Source organism: Oryx dammah, unplaced genomic scaffold (assembly GCF_014754425.2).
Source record: "Oryx dammah isolate SB20612 unplaced genomic scaffold, SCBI_Odam_1.1 HiC_scaffold_26, whole genome shotgun sequence".
Classification (NCBI taxonomy): Eukaryota; Metazoa; Chordata; class Mammalia; order Artiodactyla; family Bovidae; genus Oryx; species Oryx dammah.
In genome coordinates, this window is record NW_024070210.1 from 98,918,063 (window position 1) to 98,945,076 (window position 27,014).

The 27,014-nt window shown below is 40.7% G+C and overlaps 1 protein-coding gene across 2 annotated transcripts in view; it reads right to left on the minus strand.

Moving 5' to 3' along the window:
- LOC120852622 (band 4.1-like protein 4A) overlaps positions 1-27,014 on the minus strand; it is a 288,931-nt gene that overhangs the window by 12,459 nt on the left and 249,458 nt on the right. For both annotated transcript variants that reach the window (XM_040225954.1, XM_040225953.1), the window contains 3 exons: positions 18,667-18,714; positions 17,486-17,563; positions 6,715-6,834 (listed from right to left, as the gene is read on the minus strand). In XM_040225954.1, the coding sequence (XP_040081888.1) occupies positions 6,715-6,834; positions 17,486-17,563; positions 18,667-18,714 (246 nt within the window). The remainder of the gene's footprint in view (positions 1-6,714; positions 6,835-17,485; positions 17,564-18,666; positions 18,715-27,014) is intronic.

Here is a 27,014-nt window from a genome sequence, read left to right on the forward strand (position 1 = left end):
CAGTTTCAAAAAACATTAAGTCAGGGAAAAGTCCCAACGCTAAAAGAAAAAATATGCTAATTTCCTCCAATTGCTAGACAACCTGTGATTTAATAAATGTAAACACAGGTTACATGCTAATGAGAACTGTATAATTTTTATGCTGACATCTGCATGCATTTCATCAATAATTTAGGATGATCTCATGATGTGCAACTCAACATTGATTTGTGGATTCTGAAAGCTGTGGAATTTTAACAGCCATTTTTCTTAACTTAAAGGCCCTTAATTATACAGGTGTTTTACTTGAACTCACCAAATAAATTTCCAAGAAAATAGAACCATGAGTTTCCACAGGTACAATGTATATAAAACACATACTTGCAGTCCAATATTAGCCCAATATTTTTCAAAAAACATCCCTCATACATACCTTATACCAATAACTCAAATTAATGTTTACTTTTCAGAGAGATTTCTTTGATAAGACATCATAGAAATAATTTTTCTTTTTTCCATATAGTCTTCTTCTACATCCCCCAAACACTCTAATTATATTATCTAGAAAATAATATAACATATAATATGTGCTATATATTATAGTAGAGTGTTATTCACTCAGCTGTGTCTGACTCTCCGTGACCCGATTATAACCCACCAGGATCCTCTGTCCATGGAATTCTCCATGCAAGAATACTAGAGTGACTTGGCATTCCCTTCTCCAGGGAGCAAGAGATTGAACCCAGCTCTCCCACATTGCAAGTAAATTCTTTACCATCTGAGCCACCAAGGAGGCCCATATTATAGTAGATAATATACTATATTTTGTATACTATATTATGCTAAAAAAAATCCATATGACAGCATTTGACTTATTTTTGTGATCACTGCCATAGAAGGAAATTTAGAGCTGAAAATGTGTTACTAAAACAATCAATTTTATAAAATATCTTTATTTAAAACATTCAGAGCACTTAACTCAGTAATTGCTTATCAAATTCCTGAATGGTCAGAATAGGTGTGATTATGCAATGTCTTAAATCTTCTCCTCCTTCCCTCTCCCCCTCTTGGAATTAAAGAAAGATTAGAAAGCCACAGAGCCCAGAAACCTAGTTGCTGAAGATCACTCAGGAGTCACTTCCAGAGACTTCATGCTAAATCTTTATCTAAGGCATCAGACTTCTGTTTTGTGTTTAACTGGGAACATCATTCTACCCTGACCACCTCATCTTTCATTTTTTCATAGAAGTAGTAAGACATTATTGCCACCAGAGGGAGCCTGAGCCTTCATGCACACACAAGTTGAACCTGTGAGAACTTACTGTTTCAACTTCCATGTCTTTTCCAAATATCCCAGTGAATAAAAAATTTCACCCATGTAGAAAAGAAATTTCATTTAAGTTTCCCAATGATATGTAATATCAATGTCTTGGCAATGAAGCTGAAAAATAAACTAGATAGGACCATTTCCACATTCAAGTAAATGATATCCAATCATATTTCAGTTCATGTGTTTTAAGAGAGAGGATTTTGTATTTTCTACAACTGTGTATCTCTGGTATTAAATAGTGAACACAATTTTCTAGTTTTTCATTGGAGATTTAAAAAAACAATGAGTGAATCATGTGTGAACGATGTATCATAACATTCTAAATCCTCAGTGGATACCTCCATATGGGCAATTGACACACACGATCATAGGAATTCAAGAATAGGGGAATAACTGACAGATATGCGATTTACTAAATATCTTAAATGCTAAATATATGTACAAACATTGATACATTTAAAGAACAATTTTAACTACTTTCTTCAGATGCTGCTCTACGTTTTCACTTAAAAGAAAAAACAAAAGCTGTAGTTCCTGCTGCTAAGTCACTTCAGTCGTGTCCGACTCTGTGCGACCCCACAGACGGCAGCCCACCAGGCTCCCCCGTCCCTGAGATTCTCCAGGCAAGAACACTGGAGTGGGTTGCCATTTCCTTCTCCAATGTGTGAAAGTGAAAACTGTAAGTGAAGTCGCTCGGTCGTGTCTGACTCTTAGCGACCCCATGGACTGCAGCCCACCAGGCTCCTCCGTCCATGGGATTTTCCAGGCAAGAGTACTGGAGTGGGGTGCCATTGCCTTCTCCGGTAGTGATTCCTAGAGATTCCTAAATTCTCAAATTCTAGTTTTAATGTGAGTGACCTCAACCTGCTCTCTTTTCTCAGCTGTTCCCCATTTCAAGGGGAAAAAAATCAAGTAACTTATCTATATGGATGCACTGAGACCTGGAGAACTTCCTGATTATAGTAATTGCAATTGTGAGTATTTATGCTGTCACTTGACGTATATGATTTGACTTAATGTTCAGCAAAATCTCTTCAGGACGGTATCATCCATGTTGTATACGTGACACTAAGAAGTTCATGGAGATGAGGTAAGAAGCTAACATTCAGAGGCCCAGAATGCAGACATAGGTCTGTTCTTAACAACAGCACCAATCAGATATTTTCTTAATTGTCAACAAACCTTGGGTTTTTGATGTCGTGATCAAATAGAAGACAGAGCCCAGTTTGTCCTACATAAAGTAATGAACAGTCTTGTAGAATTTTAACACTTCTATCTGGCAGCCTGCCTGGCATTTCCATTTGTTCGCCAACTTGGTTTTTCAAACCTAATGAAACAGAAACCTTAACACTTCCCACAGATACCAGACCATCTCTCTCCACCTCATGGATGAAGTATGTAAAAAGGCATGGCTACTCACTTAATACGTCAGCTCCAAAGGTCATCCACAGTATCTCTCACACCATGAACCCGTTAGCTCTCCTTCCAAACGTGTGTCCATCCACTTCACTTCCACTACCACAATCTTTTCTGAGTTAAAACCACCTCACACTTGGGCCACTGAAAAATTTTTTAAATTGCTCTTCCTGCTTCCTTTCCTTTCTCAATCTGTTTTTAACTCAGCAGCCAGAGCAACTTCTGAAAGAATTACTCTTCAAATTGGTATTTTTTTTGGTTAACTATACTTTGGCCATATCAGCTATACAGTCAAATAATCAAGTTCAATTAGAAAGTCATACCACAAACATTTGCTAAGTCTTTTTATGGTTTGTTTTAAAAACTAAATTCCGGAAAGGTACATATCATACTATTAACAGGATTCTCTCATACAATTGCATTGTTCTGAGATAACCCTCTCTCTGGTCTGATATTTTTATCATGTAAGTAAGATTTAAAAGAAAGTTTAAACCCCCAAATATTAATAATTATAGGATCCATAAGTATCTTAAACACTCAATTTAAGTTATAGATGGTCAGACTAGATTTTAAAAAAACTTTAAGACAAATTACTGCAATCTACAAGAGATCAAGGGATGGGCTTTAATCATAAAGATATACTTAGGCCTAAAATAAAAGTCACTCCAGTCATGTCCGACTCTTTGTGACCCTGTCTATGTGACCCTGTGACCCATAGCTTCTCTGTCTCTGGGATTCTCCAGGCAAGAATCCTGGAGTGGGTTGCTATTTCCTCCTCCAGGGGATCTTCCTGACCCAGGGACTGAACCTGCATCTCTTCTGTCTCCTGCACTGGCAGGTGGGTTCTTTACCACTAGCGCCACCTGGGAAGCAGTAGCTCAGCTGGTAAAGAATCTGCCTGCAATGTGGGATACCTGGGTTTGATCCCTGGGTCAGGAGGATCCCCTGGTTAGGGAATGGTTACTGACTCCAGTATTCTTGCCTGGAGAATTCCGTGGACAGAGGCTACAGTCCACAGCGTCACAAAGAGTTAGACGCAACTGAGTGACCTTCACTTTCATATACCATGTAAAAAGTGAGCATGAAAAAAGTATAACGGCTATATCTAAGTACACACATACATATACACACACAAGTTTGCGGGTAAAATAGACATAGAGAAAGCAATACTACCAGAACAAAGGACATGTCACAATGATAAAAAGGTCACTTTATCAGGTAGACCAAAAAAAACCTTTTTCCCCACAAATATGTGTGTACCTAATGCCAGAGCTTCAAACCAACCTGAAACGAGAAGTGACAGAACTAAAGGGTGAAACAGAAACATCCACAATTACTAGAAAGTTTAACATCTCTCTCAGCGACTGATTGAAAAGTAGACAAAGAAATCAGTAAAGGCACAGGGCATCCAAACAACTCTCAGTTAACCAGATTTTCCTGACATTTGTAGACTAATGTAAACAATGGAGAGTGACTGTTTTCAAGTCCATCAGATCATTCATCACTAAAGACTACATGCTAGCTCTTAAGACAGAGCTCAATAAATTTCTTACAGATTTTAACCAGAATACAAGCAAATTAGAAATTAATAGTAATTTGATATGTAGAAAATCTCCAAATACTTGGAAATTAAATAACACACTACTAAAAAAAAAAAAAAAAAAAAAACAAGGTCAAAGAAATCATGGATTTCAGTGTCACCTTAAGAAGATAAAAACAAAAAAAGAGCAAATAAAAGGCAAAATACATAGCCGTGTCCGACTCTTTGCGACCCTGTAGACTATCCAGTCCGTGGAATTCTCCAGGCCAGAATACTGGAGTGGGTAGTCTTTCCCTTCTCCAGTAGATCTTCCCAACCCAGGGATCGAACCCGCATTGCAGGTGGATTCTTTACCAGCTGCGCTATCAGCGAAGCCCCAAAATAAAAGACAAAATACATAGAAGAAAGTAATAAAGAATAGAAATCATGAATGGTTAACAGACAAAGAAAATCAACAAAACCCAGAATTAGTTCTTTGAAAAATTAGAAAACACAATTAAGGAGAAAATTAAAAGAAGAAACAATTTATTCACATCAGGAAGGAAAGAGGCAATATCACAACAGATGTTCAAAGGACACTAAAAGAATTATTATAAACAATTTTTTTATTAAAAGATGACAACTTAGATAAAAGGAACAAATTCTTTTAAAAACACATACTACCAAAACCCACACATAACAAGTGGACACAATCTTAACAGCCCAGTATCTGTTAAAGAATTTCAGTTTGTACTTTAAGACTTACCACAAAGAAAGTTCATGGAAGGGTTGGTTTTCTGGGTAAATTATATCAATATTTATGGAAAGAATACTGTTAATTTTATACTCTCAGAAAATAGAGAAAACAAGGGAAAGTTTCTAAACTACTTTAAATGACCAGCATACCCTTGTTTAAAAAAAAAAAAAAACGGACACAAATACCACAAGAAAATTGTAAACCAGAATCTCTCATGGACATATGGAAAAAAATCTTAACAAAATATTAAATAGAAACTGGCAATATACGGTAACGATAGTAGGTTTATTGGGCATTTATCCCAGGAATGCAAGGATGTATCACTCAAAGCTCAGCCAATGTAATTCCTCCACTGATGGAATAAAGAAAACCCATCCCTGAGACACTATCTCTCCTTCCACATGTAGGCACCATGAGGCATCCAACCACCCAGGATCATAAAGGGATATAGGTAGTTAGTCCCAGCTCACTTTTCATTTAAAAAATGTATGCTTTGGAGCTTCCCTGGGATGGTTCAGCTCTAAAGAATCCATCTGCCCATGTGGGAGACACGAGTTCAATCCCTGGTCCAGGAAGGTCCCGCATGCGGTGCAGCCATCAGGCCTGTGCACCACAACTCCTGAGCCTGTGCTCCAGAGCGCAGGGGCCACAAGCACGGAAGCCGACATGCCCTACAGGCCACGCTCCACGAGAAAGACGCTATGCAATGAGAAGCCAGCTGCCTGCAACTGGAGTGCAGCCCCCACTCGCCACAGCCGGAGAAAAGCCTGCACAGCAACAAAGACCCACTACAGCCAAACAAACAATAAAGTTTAAAAGTACGCATTTTTTAAAGAGGCGTGATTGGGGGCCACTCTCACCTTTTAAAACGGGTCACATTCTCTCTATGGAACGTGCCCATCTCCCGGGGCCTCTCACCTTCTGGGGTGGCCCATACTCAAGTCTATGAAGTGTGTATCCAAGGCAGAATACATAAAGCTGCGTTCCCTCTTAGTTCCTGGGGCACAGTCCCCTTGTCTGCCCACTTGTGTCTCTCATAAGAGCCCTATATTAATAAATCTACTTCTTGCTCATCAAAAAAAAGAAAGAGATGCTTTGGAGCAAGAGGTGGGAGTGGGGAGTCTAAATCTGGATGATGCAAATTTTTTTTAAAGTATAAACATTATCAGTTCAAAAGAAAATTGATCTGGGGGACTGGCAATCTCATCACCATAGGATAACTGTGCTCACACCTGGCATTGCCTAGCTACAAAAGGAGCAGGCTGATCTCAAGACTGGGACGTAATGAATCACTCATTGACAACTGCTCACAAATGGTAATCTGATGGGAAGTTAGTCATAGCTAGTTCAACCCGGACCAAGGCTTCAGAGGACAGAAGCAGCAGGTATTTCAACAGTCTGGCTCCAGAACAAAGGAGACTTCCTACTTACTCCACTGAATATACACTTTTGTTTAAAAACAAAATAAAACATGATTTTGATAGCCTTGTGTTTATGACATTTTGCTTTGGCTGTGCTCCAACTTCTACCCCTTCAGATATAGTTGATGAGTGTCACAATAAAACAAAATAAATATGACAAATACTAGTATAATCATGATAAACCTGAACCACTTTAGAAGACCTCAAAAGAGACAGCCCAGTGTGCCCTAGAATCCACATGCTACCAAAAGTTCTGAGTTTTTTAATTCAGGCATAAAGAGGGAGCACATACGAGCGAGATCTGTGTCTGGATCGTCTATTGTTCGGGTCTGCCTGGTTTTTCTCCTTTTGTCTCCTTAATACAGCTTCCCACTGTGGCGCCGAATCAACCATATCATTCTCCTGCCGTATTCTGAAAAAAACAAGGTTCACCTAAAGTTAACACCCACACATGTGTTACCTTTATCAGTTCATCCTAAATGTGCTGTCAAAAGTATCAAAGTTATCAAAAAGGTCAAAGGTGTCAAAGGTATCAAAAAGTTATTAAATAAGCTATTTAGAAGTTATTAAGAAATGAAATGCAGATGACACCACCCTTATGGCAGAAAGTGAAGAACTAAAGAGCCTCTTGATGAAAGTGAGAGAGGACAGTGAAAAAGTGGCTTAAAGCTCAACATTCAGAAAACTAAGATCATGGCATCTGGTCCCATCACTTCATGGGAAATAGATGGGGAAACAGTGGAAACAGTGGCTGACTTTATTTTGAGGGGCTCCAAAATCACTGCAGATGGTGACTGCAGCCATGAAATTAAAAGACGCTTACTTGGAAGGAAAGTTATGACCAACCTAGACAGCATATTAAAAAGCAGAGACATTACTTTGTCAACAAAGGTCCATCTAATCAAGGCTATGGTTCTTCCAGTGTTCATGTATGAAAGCTAGAAATTCAAACACTTAAATATGGTGGCATAATGCCTCAGCAGCAGGGTAGGCACAGAACATTCTGGTTACGCTGCTAGTGTGTTTAAGAGAGAATGAGGGCTGAGCACTCAGTGTGGCCAGGGTCCTGGCAGGGAGAACAAAATGAGGGAAAGCGAAGCTGGGGGGAAAGGGGGCTGAGGGAACAGGCCCTTGACATGTGAGGTCAGGGGACAATTTTATCAATCCTGTCAGTTTTCAAAAGATAATCTACAAAGCTGGATCTTTTTTTAAAATGAACTCTTTTATTTTTTAAGTAATAGCAATCAATTATGAGTGTGAAGATACTAAATGGACCTAGCAAAAACCATCATGGACCACACTCAGTCTGCAGATACATCAAGTCTTTCTAAAAACAAGGGTGAGGAGTTATAGGGGAGAGAAGGAAACAAGTATTAAATTAAAGCAAGTGCATACTTAATGTGTAAATAATGTCTAGAATGCACTGATGCTGTAAAGCCATGAGTATGTTTTGCAAAAATCAAACAACTGTTATCTGAATCTTTAACTTTGAATCTATGTAAGTTCTTGAGGAAGCCACTCCAGGGTGTTTCTTTCACACTGCTGCTCCCAGGACGTGGGAGAGCAGCGCGGCATCATACAGTAATCATCCCAGTACTGGGACTGCATGAGCATAACTGTTTCAAAACAAACGAAAAGAATAGACAAGTCTGGAGTCCTTTCTTTCACTGAACAGATGTCTTCTGGTTGCCCTGTTACAGCACTGGGGCATGGATATCTGGATTTGCTTATAATGCAGATCAGTGGACAGTGACAAACATTCATCTCACCTAAACAGAGACAAAGGAAAGCTAATTCAAGTTTTTTAAAAACTAAAAAAAAAGTAGCTTAAAAGGAAAAAGCTATTTAAACCTCTCTATATTAAAGAGGAATTGTGTTAAGTAAAAAATTATCTGTAACACACTTCAAGTCTTTGAACTGTATATATTTCCTCACTAAAGCTTTCATTTCTATTATTTGAATATTAACAGGATACAGTCAAGGTATTTTTCACAAATTCAAGAACACAGTTCCCTCTCTCATGATACATGCAAAGAAATTAAAATTGAACATATGTGGTTATGAATTTGAACATTAGAAATAGCTAAAGAAAAATATGAGAAGATACATGAATATTAGAAATAGCTAAAGAAAAAATAAGAAGATAAACGATTCAGTCATATGATTATTAATAATTCTTTGAAACAAAGTTATTTTTTATATTTTGACTACATATACAAACACATATGTATATGGATTTTGATAGCCAAAACCTACACCTCCGAGCCATTCACTGTATTATGTGACAGCCAGTGACCAACCAGACCTGCTGGGGAGAACTGTCCTGTACACTCCCAGGGCTGAGGAGCCCAAAGTTAGGAAGAGATGGTCAGTGGGAAGGTGCCAGGCTGGCAAGGAGATAGCTCCCCTCTCACAGGAACCCACACCTTGCAAAGACCGGGGATAGACATAAAACCAAGTCCGTGCAACTCTCAAGCCTGGAGTCTTTTACATGCAGCTTCCAGTCTGAACTAAATCACTGCATAGTTCATGGACAGGACTAAATTTCACTAATTTTATTTTTAATCAGTTAAGTCAGAACCTTTAACTATTTTTGAGGGGTCAGGTGTACCAGCAAGGGTGAAACCTGACTGAGGCAAACATACTTTTGCTAGAAGAACATTCCCTAGACAATTCACAGGAAGCACCAGGAGTACATGCTCATTCTCCTGTTGTGGACTTCAGCTAGCTGCCTTCATGCTGAGGTTTTTCTCTGGTAACAGAAATGAAAACTCCTACCTCCAGTACCTTGCTAGTAATAAGAACTATATCAGAAAGAATTCTGACCGTGGCCTGTACATTTAACTTCTATTTTCCTAATCAAATAGTTGAAAGGGAGGGCAATGAAACCCTGTCAGTTAATATCCTTGGGACCCACATGTTCCAGAGACAGATGCCCTCTACCGGTGACGCAGCTTCATAAATATTCTAACAAGGTGCATTAAAAATGTAAGGCTCATTGCAGAGTCACAACAGAAGCACATTTTCCTGAGTAATGGGCGGTGTGGCTGCCTTAGTCTGTAATGAAGTTTGAAATTACACCCTTACAAAAGGCCTCTGGTTAATGGTACCTCATTACAAGAGTGAAAGTGTCATTTCTTCCATCACTGACCTACTCCAGAAAATACAGATGCTACTTGGAAAGGAAAAATCTTACCCTTAAAGGCAAGAATACTGTAATACTCAGTCCTTAGGAGGCAGAAGTTAACTGTTTTGTTTATGTATAAGTAACTAAAGAAATCTTTACATGTACAACATGTACCCTATAATGGTTCTGTCTTGTGAGTCTTATTTCTCCTGAGACATGAGACACGCAAAGTATTGGGTTTTGCTTCTTTCCTGATAGATTTTAATTTTAATGCAGGAATTTTAAATTATGAAGAATAAAAACACTGTAAGCATTATATTGATATAGGGCCTTTTGAAAAGTCAAAATGTTTTATATTTTGACTTTTTACAGTCATTAAAGTGTTAAGGGGGGAAAGAGTCCATTGCATTTTTTACTGGGAATATATTCATTTTCAAATGTTATATTTAAAGTTGAACCTCAAAAATGCTAAACATTTCTGTCCTGTATCCACTAAGGCAATAACTCTACATATCATATTTTGTCTATTTCCTCAGTACAGCTAAGAAGACTTAACAGCTAGACCAAGAAGCCTAACCATACGGAGGCTTTTTTTTTTTTTAATTCTCCGTCATTGTATTTTATGTTTTTTTGGCTACGCCACATAGCATGTGGGATCTTAGTTCCACAGCAGGGATGGAACCCACAGCTCCTGCAGTGGGAGTGCAGAGTCTCAACCACTGGACCACCAAGGAAGTCTCAGCTTCTCTGTTTCGGTTAATGTGTAAGGAAGAGAGTTGTTCTAGATCAGAGCATTTTCCAGTAATATTTCAGAATAAGAGAGTTCTGATATCCTTCCTTCATATCTCACCAAACTTCAATACCCTACTTTTCCAGGCTATCCATGCAATTTAGATTTTAACTGCATTTGACACTTAATTAAAGTTTGTAAAAGATTGTGATGATGAAATGCCATATAATCATTTGATAACAATAATGAAGATAGTGACTATTCTTGGTCTCTTCTTTCCATCTTCCCAATATAGTTCTGATTCTTCTGCAAAATTCTTCACATTGCCAAATGGATTCTTATACAAATCTTTATGGGTTTTACTTTGTCCTCTACCTTTACCAGGGCAGTTTCATTCCTAACAGGACATTCCTTTAGACCAGTTCTTAATTCATTTCTCCTTCACTGAGATAAAAGACCAGATTTAATACAAAACCTGAGCAATCTTACAGAGCAAATGTAAAATGACACTTTGGATGATAAGGAGCAATACCCATTGCTCCTGAGTTCAGCCTAGTTCCAGCTCTGTGGTTATCCAACTCAGAGATCCCTGGGCAAAACGTTTAACCTTCTTTGGTAAGTCTGTTTCTTCATCTACTGAATTGCTGTGAAGATCCTTTCCAGATTTAAAACTCTATGTTTTTCTCTTTGTGCTTCACTTACAAGGCAGCCAGACTCTTTGAAACAAACCTCCACTCTTCAGCCACAGCACGACTCTCCAGACAATTGCATATGGCTACTCCATCGCTAACAGTAACTCTGCAGTTCCCAACCGATTGTGGACTTGTATTTTTCAACAACAGCTCTCATTCTGGGATCACCTGCTATAAACCAACCTTCTTTTTTTTTCAGTAGTTTTTCTTCCCTAGGGAAATTTCTATCAGTTCCAGGCATCTGTCAACATACTCCCTGAAGACCAGAAAGCAAAAAATTCATTTGCTTTTCCCATCTTCCCCCACCATCAATAAATTAATCTTATTTGCTCTTAAAGGTACTTCAATCTCTTGCACTTACACCTTATGCTCTCCCTCCTAAAATGGGCTACCCTTGGCACAATTTCCTCTCCCCAACTCTGCTTCTGTTTTTGTAATCGTTCAACCTGCCTCGAGTTTAGTCCTCTGAGAACATTTCTCTGTTGCTGTAGCTTTGTGCTCCCATAGTCGTCTCTATCAATTTGGATTATGCTCTGGAATTCCTAAATTATCCATATCAAATGTTTAAATCTTAATACAACTTAATAAAGTAGAAATCAGAACCCTGGGCCATGGGTGTAGCACAGTGAACATCACTTCCAGTGGCTCTGTACAGACTACCCACTCCAGACCCGCAATTTGTACCTGGTTTGCAGCCCAGACACTTCTGTCAGGGACAGGAACCAGGCAGGAAGGCATGCTTGCGAGGAAACAGTTATCTATCTTCAGGCCATGTGGAATAAACACGCTTGGGTTTAAGTTTGCCATCATCCAAAACACATTCTCCCCTTAAGGCACAGGGACAGTAATGTTTTGTTTTGTTTTATGATTCTGACAACAACAAAACCCTACCAAGGCCTTGATCTAGATCTGCCTGCCTCAGCCATATCATCCCTGTTAGTTGCAGTGCCACAGAGGATGGTTTCTTACTTTTCTCAGAAAAATAATATAAAAGACTTTGTGGAACCCATTTAAAATACTTCAAACCATCTTAATCCATTATTCAGATACAGATTCTAAGAGACACCTAAAAAGCAGGAGGAAACTCTAACATTTGTGGCAGGATAAACTCACATGTTAGAAACACTGGCCTCTTTGTTGTTAAAGGGAGCAGCCCCCACTCTGCAGATACAATGGGGACTTCAGGTAACACTGAGCAGCACTGAGCATTCTCATCAGTCGAATGCAGGGCTCTTTCTGCTTTCAAAGCACATCCATTATCTCAGATCTTCACAAACCTCATGAGGTAGGAAAGGCCGGGATGATCCCATTTAGCATGTAAGGAAATTAAAACTCAAGAGGGTAAAGGAACCAGCTTTTAGGCACGGAGCTCTTCAAAGCAGGGACAGATTCATAATGCACGGTCCCTCATTCTTTGTTCTGTGCTCTATTTCACCCACACGTGTGCACACATGTGCATACATATCGCCCCATGTACATAATTCAAGTGATTATGATGCAAACGGCTCAGAATGAAATTTGGGAAAGCTCCAAATGGTCCCCTGTTGCCAATTTATACCAGTCCTGCTCTTACCCCCAGCTTCTCTCATTTTTCTTACTCTTTTAATTTTCACCAGGCTCCAGAGTTACTTCCACTTTTATGCTTATGCAAAAAACACCAGACTGGTTCTCTGCCTCACTGCCCCCTACCTCCTCCAAATCTCCCACTTCAAATCCTAAAAGCCTAGCAACACATCAAAGCTAATGACTGAGTAATCCACAGATCCCAGTGAATGCCTAAAGGAGAGCTGATTTTCATCAACAGCACAAAGGATATTTTGCAGACCAGTTCCTTTGAATGTGAAGGATATTTTATTAAGCTCAAGGTATTTTCAGGGAAAGCTGGCTTATGAAAAGCTTCACTGTGATAGATCTACTTCTTAGGTCCTCCTTCAACATACTCTGTGGGCAAGTCCCAAGCACGGCCCACGGGTTCAAATCCACAAAGGAGGAGCCAACTGACCCTTCTGATTTTACATGCAAGATTCACAATTCCTACTAGTGAAAACTAATGCAATCTAATACTCACAAAGATCATTAATTTAATGCTTCTCTGTACTTGGTAGGTTTCTAATTTGATTAATTTAATTGAACCAATTTTTTCACAAATCGGTATAGAAAAGTTAGTAATCTCAAAAGAAATTTGCAGCCTTTTAGATTTCAACCTTACCAGTGAACTAAAATATCAACTCCATTTTGCAATATCAACCTATCTTTCACTATTTAGATCGTAATGACCACTTTCTAACTTTTTGGAGATCAGATACCCTCTTAAGAATCTGATTAAATCAACAGACTCTTATCACCAGAAAATTGTATGCTTGCAGAGAATTTTACATTAAATTGCTTGAGATTATGATACCCCTAAAACCTACCCATCAATTAAAGGATAAAAAAGCCTGGTCTGAAAATACAAATGTGTAGATAGGGAAGATGGGGAAATGGAGGACAAAATTAAAAGAAAAGTGGAAAAGGCTAGAAAGAGGGTATAGGAGAGGTCGGGACAGCCAAAGAAGAGGCAGTGACACCAAAATTAGATATCCAGCTTTGTCTGCCACAGTGCTATCACCTCTTACAGCTCAGTTAGTCTTTGCAGTAAGTCAAGAAAACAGATCAGGTAGTACAAACACCGTTTTAAGGATGAGAAAGCTAAGTTTAAATTGATTAAATGAGTTGCCCAAGGTCAAACAGCAGGACATGGCAGAACCAAAACCCTGACCCACTCCCTTAGGGTTTTATTTTTGCTTTTCTTTCTTTTTTTGACATTTTATCACTGGTTCCTAAACAGAGACAAATGTCAGAGAGGACAAGAAAGAAAGAGTGAGAAAGAAGCTAAGAAAAGAAAAGAATAGGGGGGACTTGGGTGAGGGAAAATGTGAAAGAGTAAAAAAGGCAGAGAAGAGAAGAGAGATGAAGACAGAGGTGTACGTAGAGACGCCACCAGGCTTCTGTGGTGGCTCAGACGGTAAAGCATCTGCCTACAATGCAGGAGACCCAGGTTCGACCTCTGGGTCGGGAAGATTACCTGGAGAAGGAAATGGCGACCCACTCCAGTACTCTTGCCTGGAAAATCCCATGGATGGAGGAGCCTGGCAGGCTACAGTCCACGGGGTCACAAAGAGTCAGACATGACTGAGCGACTTCACTCACTAGGGACACTGAGGGGAAAATAAGGACTCTATCATCTTAGATGTTATAACAAGAAACTGTTCCAACTTCCAGCTACTTATACAGAGAAAAAAAAAACTGCTTTCTCAAACCTCAAAATCTGGAAAACTGTAGGTACCCATGCAGATTATGGAAACAGTAAAGAGACAACTAAAGTAAAAGAGGATTAAAAAATACATACACAATTTCCCAAACAAAGGAGGCTTAAGTCTCTGCTGTTGAAAATTCTGTGGAATGATACCCTGAAGCGATTGCACAGTCCTCACCCATCTGGCCTCACTAGCTCTCGACCCAAAGCTAACAGAGGAAGTTGCTTATCTACAGTCATGTTTTTCTAAAATTGAATCTAAACAACATCCTTGTTTCTAATACTAGCCTTCCAGAGTCAGTGTGGATTATGATTTTTTCCATGTTTGCTCAAAGCCACAACCACTGCTTTGAATAAAGCTGATTTGTAACACTGTCTTGTTAACGGTGCGACTCTTCACACAAAATGAGAGATACTGAAACTGTTATCTATGGGAGCAGCAAAGCAGCTTGAGCTCCCAACAGGCAGACACTGAAAAAACAGTATTGACACAGCATTGTCTTGAACCTAATGTGAGAGACTCTCCTTATGGTAAAAAAGCAAACAAAGAAACAAACAACAACAACAACAAAAAAAAACTGCAACAACAGCAAGAAGCAGTGGCAGAGGAAATAACATCCCGAAGACCACACGCAGTCTCCAGAACGTCTCTCCAGGGAGAGTCTCTCCAGAGCTCCACTGGACACATCATAGGCTTCAAAACAGTGCTTGAAAAGCTAATGTGCACAGGCTCTGTCCTTCTGCCACAGGCTACAGTTCCCATGGGGAGAGAGGAAAATGGGGTGTCTCGGGTGCAGGCTCTGACTTCCAAAGTGAGAAAGCATCGGAGATGAATTTAGAGACCTTGCTGGCAGGAAGGAGAAAATCAGCATGTTCAAGACTCACTTTGCCCCCACAGAGTCGGACACGACTGAAGCGACTTAGCAGCAGGAACAGGGTTACCAGAGTCCTTTAATAAAAGCACAAAGGATGCTGGTGAGAGCTTGGCTGGGTTACTCTGCTGATGGAAATAAGGAAAGGCAACTGAGGTTGAAGAGATTCATTCTCTCCCCCAAAGTTGAAAGTCAGACATTGTTAGATAACCCATCATTACAGACACAAGACATATTGGGATTATTAGCAGGGCCACAGTATAAATATTCAGACCCACGCATCCCAAGGTAGAGTGAGTGGGTTCTGGCAAGATTTTAAAGGCTGATAATGGGATGGAGTGGGTAGTGGCAGCACTGCGTCATGGGTATGTGGCCCCTAGGGCAGAGTCCTGTGTAGCACCACCCTGCACGCTGTGCCTCCCGCAGGATTCTCAGGCCTGGAATTAGCCCTGCAAGACCTGCTGCTTCCTTCACCCACTTTCCGCTATGCCTCTGAGAGCCAGACTCCAGACCTTATCTTCTACAGACACAGCCACCCTGTGTAAGCCCAGGGCATTATCTCTACAGGTAAAAGAAATTATTTTTGCAAGTCTTTGTGTCAGTGTGCTTTGAAAGCAATTTCTCATTAATAGCCTTATAAAGTACTTTAGCATTTAAACATTCAGAACCACCATCATTCTAAAATATACTATTTATACAGTACAAAAAAGCCAATCTGAAAAATTGTTGATGAAACTGAGGTAGAGGCAGAAAACACCTATTAGGAATATTAAAGCCAGTGCTTCTAGATCAGTAATGAGCTATTTAGGAATTTGCTGGCAACCTTTAAATAGTGTTTCATTTTAACAGCAAATGTCAAGTTAGCACTTCTGGCTCAAAAAGACACTGCTCTTAAATAGGCTGGCTCTGAGAAGCTGAGAATAGCGCACCAGACCCTGGTCCATAGGGTTGCAAAGAGAGGGGCTAAAGCGACCTCACATGCACGAACTCAGAATACACCGAGCAAAACAGAAATATATTTGTTAAGACACTGGCTTGATAAGTAGGTCCATAGAGATGGGGGAGGCGTTTTTCAGTTTGATTTGTGTTGTCTGTCTAGAAATACTGGATTTTAGAGTGGGAAGAGGGTACCTGAGGGAAAGCTACCATCCACACGTAGGTTTTTACAGATGAAGAAATTGGGATCATTTCCTTGAGAAAACTGTCCTAACACATTGAGATCTCACCTCTATCAAGAAGGCTCGACACACAAAGTTTTCCTAAGAAAGTGGTCCACTCTCACAGTGCTGTCTGGATGGTTATTACATAGGTGTTGTAGTTATGGAGGCCGATTCAGTGCATGCCACGCACAATGGCTCTGAGCACGGTACAAGGACCCTGGAGATCGTCTCATGCAGCTTTCTCAGCAGGAGAAAGCCCAGAAGCAGCAGCCCCGCCAGAGTCCACGTCAGAGGGGCACGGGTGTCCCCATGGTGGCGCTGTGGTGTTTGGGGGCCAGGCGCCCCACTGTGGAGTGCTGCCGTACGCGCTGTAGGGAGTTCAGCAGCAGCCCTAGTCAGCAGCAATCCCCCAGCGTGACAGCCAGAAGCTTCCCAAAATAGTGCCAGATGTCCTCAGGGAAGAGAGGGAAAACAAATTGTCCCCAGCTGGGAACCACTGGATTAGAAACTGGCATAACCAATAACTAGATCCCTCAGCTCCCCAGCCTGGCGTTCTCTCATCATGGATTACTTGTTTTCAAATAAATCTTTCAGAATTAGGAAGAACTGATTAAATCAATGCATTGTCATCACTAATATTGATTACATGTCAAATCATGTTACTAACAAGCTCTTAAGACTAAGTCCTAAAAATCTGAATTAATTGCATTTACCCATCTAATTGTGTGTGCCTGGCACAAGTATAAACACATTTGTATTTACATACACGTAAGACTAAAAGTATGCAACTATGAGTGTCTTGGTTTTTGGTTGGGCAAAGAATAATGATGTCATGTTAAAAGACACTTCAGGGAGAAATCTCTCTACAAATGATAAAATTTCTTACCACTCTTAGGCAAATTCACTGCATGTTGTACCTAAATATAGATCATTGCTCTTTTTTTTTTAATTAACAAGAAGGAACATCACTGTCAAACTGTTTAATCATCTTATTATAAAGATAAGAAACTCAGTTCAAAGAGCTGAGGTTTCCTAAAATAGTACTTCAGAATCATTCCAGATTTCTTCTTAAATACAGCTGAGAAAAATCAGGTGTAAAAATTCATAGGACACACAGGTTCTACAATCAGTGGCAGCCACTGATTTCAGCGGCTGATTTCCTGCTAACTATCATATTCCAACATTACCTGTTTCTCTTTTTCCGGTGCTCTCTGTTAGAATTTTCTGATTCACTACCACTGCTTGTGTTACAGCGTGAGCGTGACCTGAAAAGAAAATGAGAGGAAAAAAAAAAAAACATTTATGACAAATGAAAAATTTCAGAAAGGTTCATGTAGGTTCTTTAGAATTAATTTTGCAATAAAATTACCAATTCAAACATAAGTAGTTGTCATAGCCCTCTCCCAATCATTTTCTCAATTCAGCTAGCCATCTGAATGTCTACAGAAATGTGGAAGCAGACTAAAGTAAATGTCACCACACTCCTAGAAAGGACCACAAAATCAAGTGCTTTCAACAGAACTCTGATGTAGAAAAGCTATAAGTCCCTGGGGTGGACTAAATATGGACTCAAAGACCTGTCAAACCCCTACCCCCACGAAGAGAGGGAGAGTTTATTTCTACTCCCCTTGAATTTGTGCTGGTCCTACGACTGATTTTTCCAACAGAAGGAGGTGGAAGGGATACTCTGTCAGTTCTAGGACTATTTCTTAACAGAGCTGGTAGCTTCTGCTTCTTCCCAGCCACCTAGGTTAACCAGGTGCAGAGATCATGGAGAGAAAGAGTTCCCAGGCAGACAGCCATTCTGCCAGGGACCAGTTAAATTAGCTAACAAACTGCTGATCAATCAATAGAATCATATAAGATATATATGGTTGTTGTTATATTCAACCACCCAGGTCTGGATGGTTATACTGTAGCAAGAGATAAGCGAGGGACTTCCCTGACAGCCCAGTGGTTAAGATTCCATGCTTCCAATGCAGGGGGAATGGGTTCAATCCCTGGTCAGGTAACTAAGATCCCAAATGCCACTGTGTGGTGTGGCCAAAAAGAAAAACTGAAAGAAAGAGAATAAAAAAGAAAAAAAGAAAGAGAGAGATAATGGAGCTAGCTCCTCTAAGACAAAAAAGGAGCAGGAAAGAGAGAGAGAGAGAGAAAGAAACTCCTAAAGATGTTAAGGAATGAAAGACTGAGAACCAGTTGTAGCCAAAATTGTTATTTCAAAGTTTAAAAAATTACAATATCCTTAAAGCAGTCAGTCACTAATAAAACCAAACATCTCCCATACTCTTGCCTCAGGTCTGAGCTGTGCTGATCTGCTAAGCCCTTTCCCTCTCCCTTGACCCTCCTTCCATTTTGTCTTTTTTACCTCCTCCTTTGCTTTAGATCTGAATCTTCACCACTGTTATGGGCTTTCCTATGGGGGGTAAGAAAAAAGAATTCATTCAGGAGAACAGACGATTATCAGCTGGCTAAGGAAAGCATACCAGAATGAGTTTTACTTCAGTTAATGCACATTACACAGTCACCATTCACGGCAGTCACCAAACACATGAGCCACACATCCAGGCCCAGCTCTACAACAGATCCCAGAAATGATATCAACTGGCCTCAAGAAGCCAACAGGCTAGCAGGGGCTACAAACAGTCCATAAGTAATTATGCACAGTTACCTGTGTCTGTAATTATCTATTGAGTAATTAATGATATAACAGTAATTATCTGTTAAGTTCCACTCATCCAGGAACAGAGTTCAACTGTAGTGCCCAGATCTGCAATTGAAACAGAGCACTAACCTAATAAGGCCCACCAAATCTAACCTGCCTCACTTGCTTTTAGTTGATTTTAAAACTAACCACTCCCTAGCTTCCTTATGGATAACACCTCCAATGTATGGGTCACTATAGTAATGGTTGCTTAAATTGTTTTTCAGGAATGTGGAGTTAGTTCTTGCCTAGTTCAAACTGGTTGAAACCACTGACCATTCAACCAGCCCTGCGTGAGTATCAGACGGGTGATCTTTTGATGTTAGAGGGCCAAAACCTCTACCCTCAGAATATACTAACTCTTACCATTTTCTGAACAGTTGCCATGAAGCACCATGAAGCTCGACCACTCTTGCAGAAACCACCGATTACCTCCCTCTTCTTACCCCAATCACCTCTCCCCACACCTCATACACCCTGCCTCTTTATCCTATAAATGTCCCTAAGTCTGATCTTCAGGGAGACAAGTTTTAGATTTGTTCTCCCATCAATTTGCTTGGTTATCTTGTGAATAAATGATTACTCTGCTGCAAACCTTGGCATTTCAATGTCTGGCTTGCTGCAAGTTAGGCAAACAATCCCAATTCTGTAACACAATCCACCAAGCCAAGTTCTGCCATAATCTGATGTCAGCTCTCACCTGAATGCCCTTTCCAACATCCCAGCCTCCATGTCCCTTGTCATCTTCCCTAAGGACCTCTTTACTGCAACTCAGCAACCCCATCGGGGTCATACTTTGGACTTTATTATCTGTAACCACCTGCAAAAACCTTGTTCTCTAACCTCAATCTCCTCTCCTTCCTGAATACCACTTCCTATTTACCTTCAAACAGCTTCAGTGGGGCACCCTGTTAAATGTGTGAGTTCTGTAGTCCTGAATGTGAATCCCGTCCCATCTGATGATAAGTAGTGTGATTTAAACACAAGGCTTCTCTCCTGAGCCTCAGTTTGAATAGTACTTCCCACACAGGGTTGTCAGGGCTTCCCTGGTGGTGCAGAGGTTAGAGCATCTGCCTGCAGTGCGGGAGACCTGGGTTCGATTCCTGGGTCGGGAAGGTCCCCTGGAGAAGGAGATGGCAACCCACTCCAGTGTTCTTGCCTGGAGAATCCCATGGACAGGGGAGCCTGGTGGGCTACAGTCCACCGGGTCGCAAAGAGTTGGACGTGACTGAGCGACTTCACTTCACTTCACTTCAATTCACACAGGGTTGTTATGAGGATAAAATGAATCAATATATTTAAAATGCACACAGTAGGACCTGGCCCACTCTAAGCACTCAATAAACGTCGGCTATTACCATTGTTGCTTCTTCAGTGACTTCCATTCTACCTTTCTTTGACCTCAGTAGTACTGTCTATCAATCTTGCAACTTTCTGTCAGCTAACTTTTATTTCCTCCCTGACTCAGTTTGGATTTTCATCATCACAATAAGATGTATGCCAAGACTTGAAACTTCCTCTGATTGTGTTTTTTGTTCAGTCTTTATGACAAAACTCCAAAGGTGGGTGAATCCAACTCTCCAGGTTCTTTGGGCCAGCCCTCAAAAGCTGGCAAGCAGTGTTAGATGAGGTTACGTAAAAGGGCATGTTAACTACACTACAAATCCATGTGCGTAATCTCAGATCTACAACATGGCCCAGCAATCCTACCACCTTTCTCTGATCTAAGAACTCTCAGTTTCTTCAAAGTGCTTTCACACTCCTTTCACCTTGCAGCGCTCTGACTCACTGCACCGCTGCTGCAGCAAATGACTTTGTGTTCTCCTTCCAAAGCAAAAAGGAGCCAGCCATCAGATGGGAGCTCTTTCCTTTTCCTGTTAGCCAAAATAAAAACTCACCCACATCGCCCTCTCTTTTATGGAAGTGTCCCTACAATTAAGGTCAATCCGCTTACCTGTGCTGTGCAGCTCCCACTGCCTTTTACCTCCTCGGTGACTGCCGTTAACCACGTCCTGTCTCTCACACATGTTCACCTTGTCCTCTGAGCTGAGTCTCTTCAGCAGCCTTCCACATTCTCGAGTCTCTCCTACTCAAGCATACACACACCTACTTTGACTCCACATCCCCCACAACTCTCTGCCCAATCTCTCTCCTCTCCTGCAAAGCCACACTTCTTGAGCGAGGCCTCGTTCTTGCTTTGGGGCTCCATGTCCTTATCCTTTGTGACGTGTGCCTTTCCGATCTAGGCAGGGCAGACGTGACTCTTTTAATGCCACATCCACAACTTTAATTCTCCCACTTTCCCAACATAATTATATCAATAACATAATGTTGATAGAATTGCTCATTGTAAACACAATTACGTAACTACTGTTCACAGATGACTGATCTAAACAGTGTTTTAGGAATACAATTTCTTGTATAGGTTTAAATTGTTCTTAGAGATGATAACTGCCTAGTTTTCTACTTAAGTTGCTTGCTTAGTTTCCCTCGTACTTCTCACTAATACTTTATCCCATCTCTGAGAGAGCTGCACAACTCGTCCTGAGATGGACAAATACACAGACAATCTGCAAGTTCCATGGAAATGCCTTAAGGAGCACTCTGCCCTCCTACTCGCATTGGACAGTTTGCTGTCTAGCACTGCTTCATACATGTCCCTTCACCCTGAGCCAGGGAATTTCTTTTGCACCTCTGATGAATCCCATCGTCTTAGGTCTCATGGCCTCTTCTCACGGCAGCTATATATTCACACACACACACACATATATACAGACTCATATTTAAGGCCCTTCAGTCATGTCTGACTCTTTGCAACACTCTGTACTGTAGCCTGCCAGGCTCCTCTGTCCATGGGATTGTCTAGGCAAGAATACCAAAGTGGGTCACCACGCCCTCCTCCAGGGGACCTTCCTGACCTAGGCACTGAACCCGTGTCTCTTACATCTCCTGCGCTGGCAGGTGAGTTCTTTACCACTAGCGCCACCTGGGAAGCCCATACACACTATATATGTATCTCAGTTCAGTTCAGTCGCTCAGTCCTGTCCAACTCTTTGCAACCACATGAACTGCAGCACATCAGGCCTCCCGGTCCATCCCCAACTCACAGAGTTTACTCAAACTCATTTCCATTGGGTCAGTGATGCCATCCAACCATCTCATCCTCTGTCATCCCCTTCTCCTCCCACCTTCAATCTTTCCCAGCATCAGGGTCTTTTCCAGTGAGTCAGCTCTTCGCATCAGGTAGCCAAAGTACTGGAGTTTCAGCTTCAGCTTCAGTCCTTCCAATGAATACCCAGGACTGATCTCCTTTAGGATGGACTGGCTGGATCTCCTTGCAGTCCAAGGGACTCTCAAGAATCTTTTCCAACACCACAGTTCAAAAGCATCAATTCTTCAGTGCTCAGCTTTCTTTATAGTCCAACTCTCACACCCATACATGACTACTAGAAAAACCATAGCCTTGACTAGATGGACCTTTGTTGACAAAGTAATGTCTCTACTTTTTAATATGCTGTCTAGGTTGGTCATAACTTTCCTTCCAAGGAGTAAGCGTCTTTTAATTTCATGGCTGCAGTCACCATTCTGCAGTGATTTTGGAGCTCAAAAAAGTAAAGTCTCTCACTGTTTCCTCATCTATTTGCCATGAAGTGATGGGACCAGATGCCATCATCTTAGTTTTCTGAGTGTTGAGCTTTAAGCCAATTTTTTCACTCTCCTCTTTCACTTTCATCAAGAGGTACTTTAGTTTTTCTTTGCTTTCTGCCATAAAGGTGGTATCATCTGTGTATCTGAGGTTATTGATATTTCTCCCAGCAATCTTGATTCCAGCTTGTGCTTCATCCAGCCCAGCATTTCTCATGATGTACTCTGCATAGAGGTTAAATAAGTAGGGTGACAATACACAGCCTTGACGTACTCCTTTCCCGATTTGGAACCAGTCTGTTGTTCCATATCCAGTTCTAACTGTTGCTTCCTGACCTGCATACAGATTTCTCAAGAGGCAGGTCAGGTGGTCTGGTATTCCCATCTCTTTGAGAATTTTCCACAGTTTGTTGTGATTCACACAGTCAAAAGCTTTGGTGTAGTCAATAAAGCAGAAGTAGATGTTTTTCTGGAACTCTCTTGCTTTTTCAATGATCCAGCGGATGTTGGTAATTTGATCTCTGGTTCCTTTTTCTAAAACCAGCTTGAACATCTAGAAGTTCATGGTTTACATATTGTTGAAGTCTGGCTTGGAGAATTTTAAGCATTACTTTACTAGCATGTGAGATGAGTACAATTGTGCAGTAGTTTGAGCTGTGTGTGTATATATATATATGCACATATATATGTATGTGGTATACACTAAATATACACATTATATATGTGCACACATATATGTATATTTATTTTTGAGAATGAAATTTCTGACCATGTCTTCTTTATACACATATAATTTGGTTTATCTGGGCACAGAATCCTAAATTGAAACTAATCTTCCTTCAGCATTTGGAGGCAATGTCTCATTATCTTCTTTCCCTGCTTTTGCTGTGAAGCAGTCCAAGTCCATGATATTTATTTGTCATGATCTGTGTTTTTTCCTCTCACATTTTCCTCCCTGATGCCAATTTTTTAAAATTCTCTCTTGGTCTATAATGTTTTAATGATCTTGGTAAGGATCTTACTTTTCAATTTACTATGCCAAATGCTCAGTGGGTTCTGTCTATCTATAAATTTAAACCATTCCAATCTGGGATATTTTCTTATATTGTTTCTTTAATAGTTTCCTTTCTTGTAATTTTTGGGTTTTTTCCCTCAGAAATTTCATTAGTCAAATGACTGATATTCAGGTTTGATCATAATAATCCTTATTTCCATGGATTTGTTTTGGTTCTACTTTGGGGAAGATTTCCTTAATTTATCTTCCAATTATTTAAAATTCTACCCCACAAATTTAAAAGCTAAAAACTCTTATTCACTCTTTCAATACCACAGTTTCCACTTTTCTAAAGGTAATAAGTATATATATTTTAGAAAATTTTGTTTCTTATACTGTCTCTATGTCCTGTGAGTCCCTCATACTCCTAATTCTTGGCTCAGTCTCTGTCTTTCCGAAGAGAAGCTGTCCCCAAATGCTGGGTGATTATGGCTCTTTTCATACTTCAGACACTGAAAAGACTGGACCCCTCCGGATGGTGCAGTGCATGGTAACAGACAGCCTCACTGCACTGCAGAGCTAATATGGGAAGTCTCGCCATTTCACTGGAGAATCTTTTGAAAGTTCCTATCAGTAGACCTTTTCCCTAGTATCTTTCCATATCTTATAGGGAGAGTCTCTACTCTCATGCCTAGGAGATAGAAGCCTGGCTTCTAGCATTCTGGGAATGAGGACTTCAGTTCAGTTCAGCCACACAGTAGTGTCTGATTCTTTGTGATCCCATCAATTGTGGCATGCCAGGCTTCCCTATCCACCTCACCAACTCCTGGAGCCTGTTCAAACTCATGTCCATCAAGTCGGTGATGCCATCCAACCTTCTCATCCTCTGTCATCCCCTTCTCATCCTCTGTCATCCCCTTCTCTTCCTGCCTTCAATCTTTCCCAACATCAGGGCCCTTTCCCATAAGCCAGTTCTTCCTATTAGGTGGCCAACGTATCAGAGTTTCAGCTTCAGTATCAGTCCTTCTAATGAACATTCAGGACTGATCTCCTTTAGGATGGACTGGCTGGATCTCCTTGCAGTCCAAGGGACTCTTAAGACTCTCTGCCAGCACCACAGTTCAAAAGCATCAATTCTTCAGTGCTCAGCTTTCTTTATAGTCCAGTTCTCACATCCATACATGACTACTGGAAAAACCATAGCTTTGACTAGATGGATCTTTGTTGGCAAAATAATGTCTCTGCTTCTTAATAAGCTATCTAGGTTGGTCATAGCTTTTCCTCCAAGGAGCAAGCATCTTTTAATTTCATGGTTGCAGTCACCATCTTCAGTGATTTTGGAGCCCAAGAAAACAAACTCTGTCACTGTTTCCATTGTTTCCCCATCTATTTGCCATGGAGTGATGGGACTGGATGCCATGATCTTTAGTTTTCTGACTGCTGAGTTTTAAGCCAATGTTTTCCCTCTCCTCTTTCACTTTCATCAAGAGGCTCCTTAGTTCCTCTTCACTTTCTGCCATAAAGGTGGTGGCATCTGTGTATCTGAGGTTACTGATATTTCTCCCAGCAATCTTGATGCCAGATTGTGCTTCATCCAGCATCTCACAAGATGTACTCTGCATAGAAATTAAATAAGCAGGGTGATAATACACAGCCTTGAAGTACTCCTTTCCCAATTTTGCGCCAGTATGTTGTTCCATGATTTTTCACATAGATATAATATCTCTGTCTCTTTTACAAGTTAACCCTCTTCAACTAAGGCAAATAAATGCTGACGTTTCCCACAGCTCTGTTATTGCTTTGTCTTTGCACTCTATCTATAGTATCTATCTAGACAACCTCAACTCCATTTCATATTTCAACTAACATCTGTAAGAAATCTATATTTCAGTCCAGATAGCCAATCTAGCTCCTGACTTGTATCAAACAATCCATGTAAATCCCTCACTTGGACTTCTCAATGGTACAACAAATTCAACTTATCAACAACCAAACTCAGTTTCCCTTTTTAAACCTGTGATATCCAGGTGATTCTTATTTCAGTGCATCACACCTCCATCCATGAAATTATACAAGTCTGGCTTTCATCTTGACACCTGTCATTCCTTTGCCCCTCATTTTGATCCTTCTCATCCCACACTTTCACCTCTTAAAGGGTCTTAAAACCATCTACTTCCTTCTGATCTCCACATCGCCACCTTGGCACAGGTTTCCATCCTCTTTCTCCAGGACCTTGCTGTCTGGCCTATGTCCACCACCACCTTTCCCCCAGAGGCAGCAAGGACCATCTCTACCCAGTAAAAATGCAACTGTGTTATCACTCCCTTAGAAAAACTACCAGAATAATGACTGAAATCCTCAACAAAGGCCAGATGTCCTTGTGAGGTCTGACTTCTCTCTCTTCCTTTCGCTCTTTCTCTCTGGGCTCATCTGTAACACATTTCTGTCCTCTCAGTGCCTGACAACACCAACCTTTCAGCCTTTCTATGAATACTCCCCATCTCCATTCCATCCCAAGGCCCCTACAGGGACTTTCTCTAGTGCTGGTTAACACATGCCTTGCATAGAGACGCCTCCAATAAGCATTTTTGAGTGTGAAAATGATGGACTAGGGTAAAAATAAACTTGTATTGGCCAGGAAGTATAGTAGCTTTTCTGTTCTAAAGCAGGACTACTTAAACAAGCAGGCTTCAGGGCTCCATGAACGTTGAAAAATTCTATGAAAATTTATGTAGTGGTGGTTTAGTTGCTAAATTATGCCCGATTCTTGTGACCCCATGGACTGTAGCCTGCAGGCTCCTCTGTCCATCTGTCCATGGGATTCTCCAGGCAAGAATACTGGAGTAGTTTGCCATTTCCTTCTCCAGGGGATGTTCACGACCCAGGAATTGAACCCAGGTCTCCTGCATTGTAGGCAGATTCTTTACCAATTGAGCTGCAAAGGAAAACATACCCATGTATTGAATTAAGTACTTGCCCCTCCTCTGGAATGAATCCAGCATTGCAGCAGGCTCTCAGAGTGTCACCAACCCAGAAGGCTAAGGACCAGGGCTCTAGGCTCCACTTGAATCTGATAGATGTATCCATTTAATGACAGACAGCTAGCAAAAATAGGAAACTTTGATATGTTTTACAAAACATGTTATTCTGGCCATGCATTGCAAAGTAGAATTTTCCATTATTAAATTTAAGTCCACCATATTCCTCCATGCTGATGACAAATATTCAGTTTTAAATGTCAGAGTTGATTCAGCTATGCAGGGATTTGTGTTCAAGAGCAAGGTAAATACATGTGAAGATAAAACAAGACTGAGAAGGACAGGGACAATTACAGGGTTTTTAGAGTGGAAAGAAACAAAGAATGAGCTCTAGC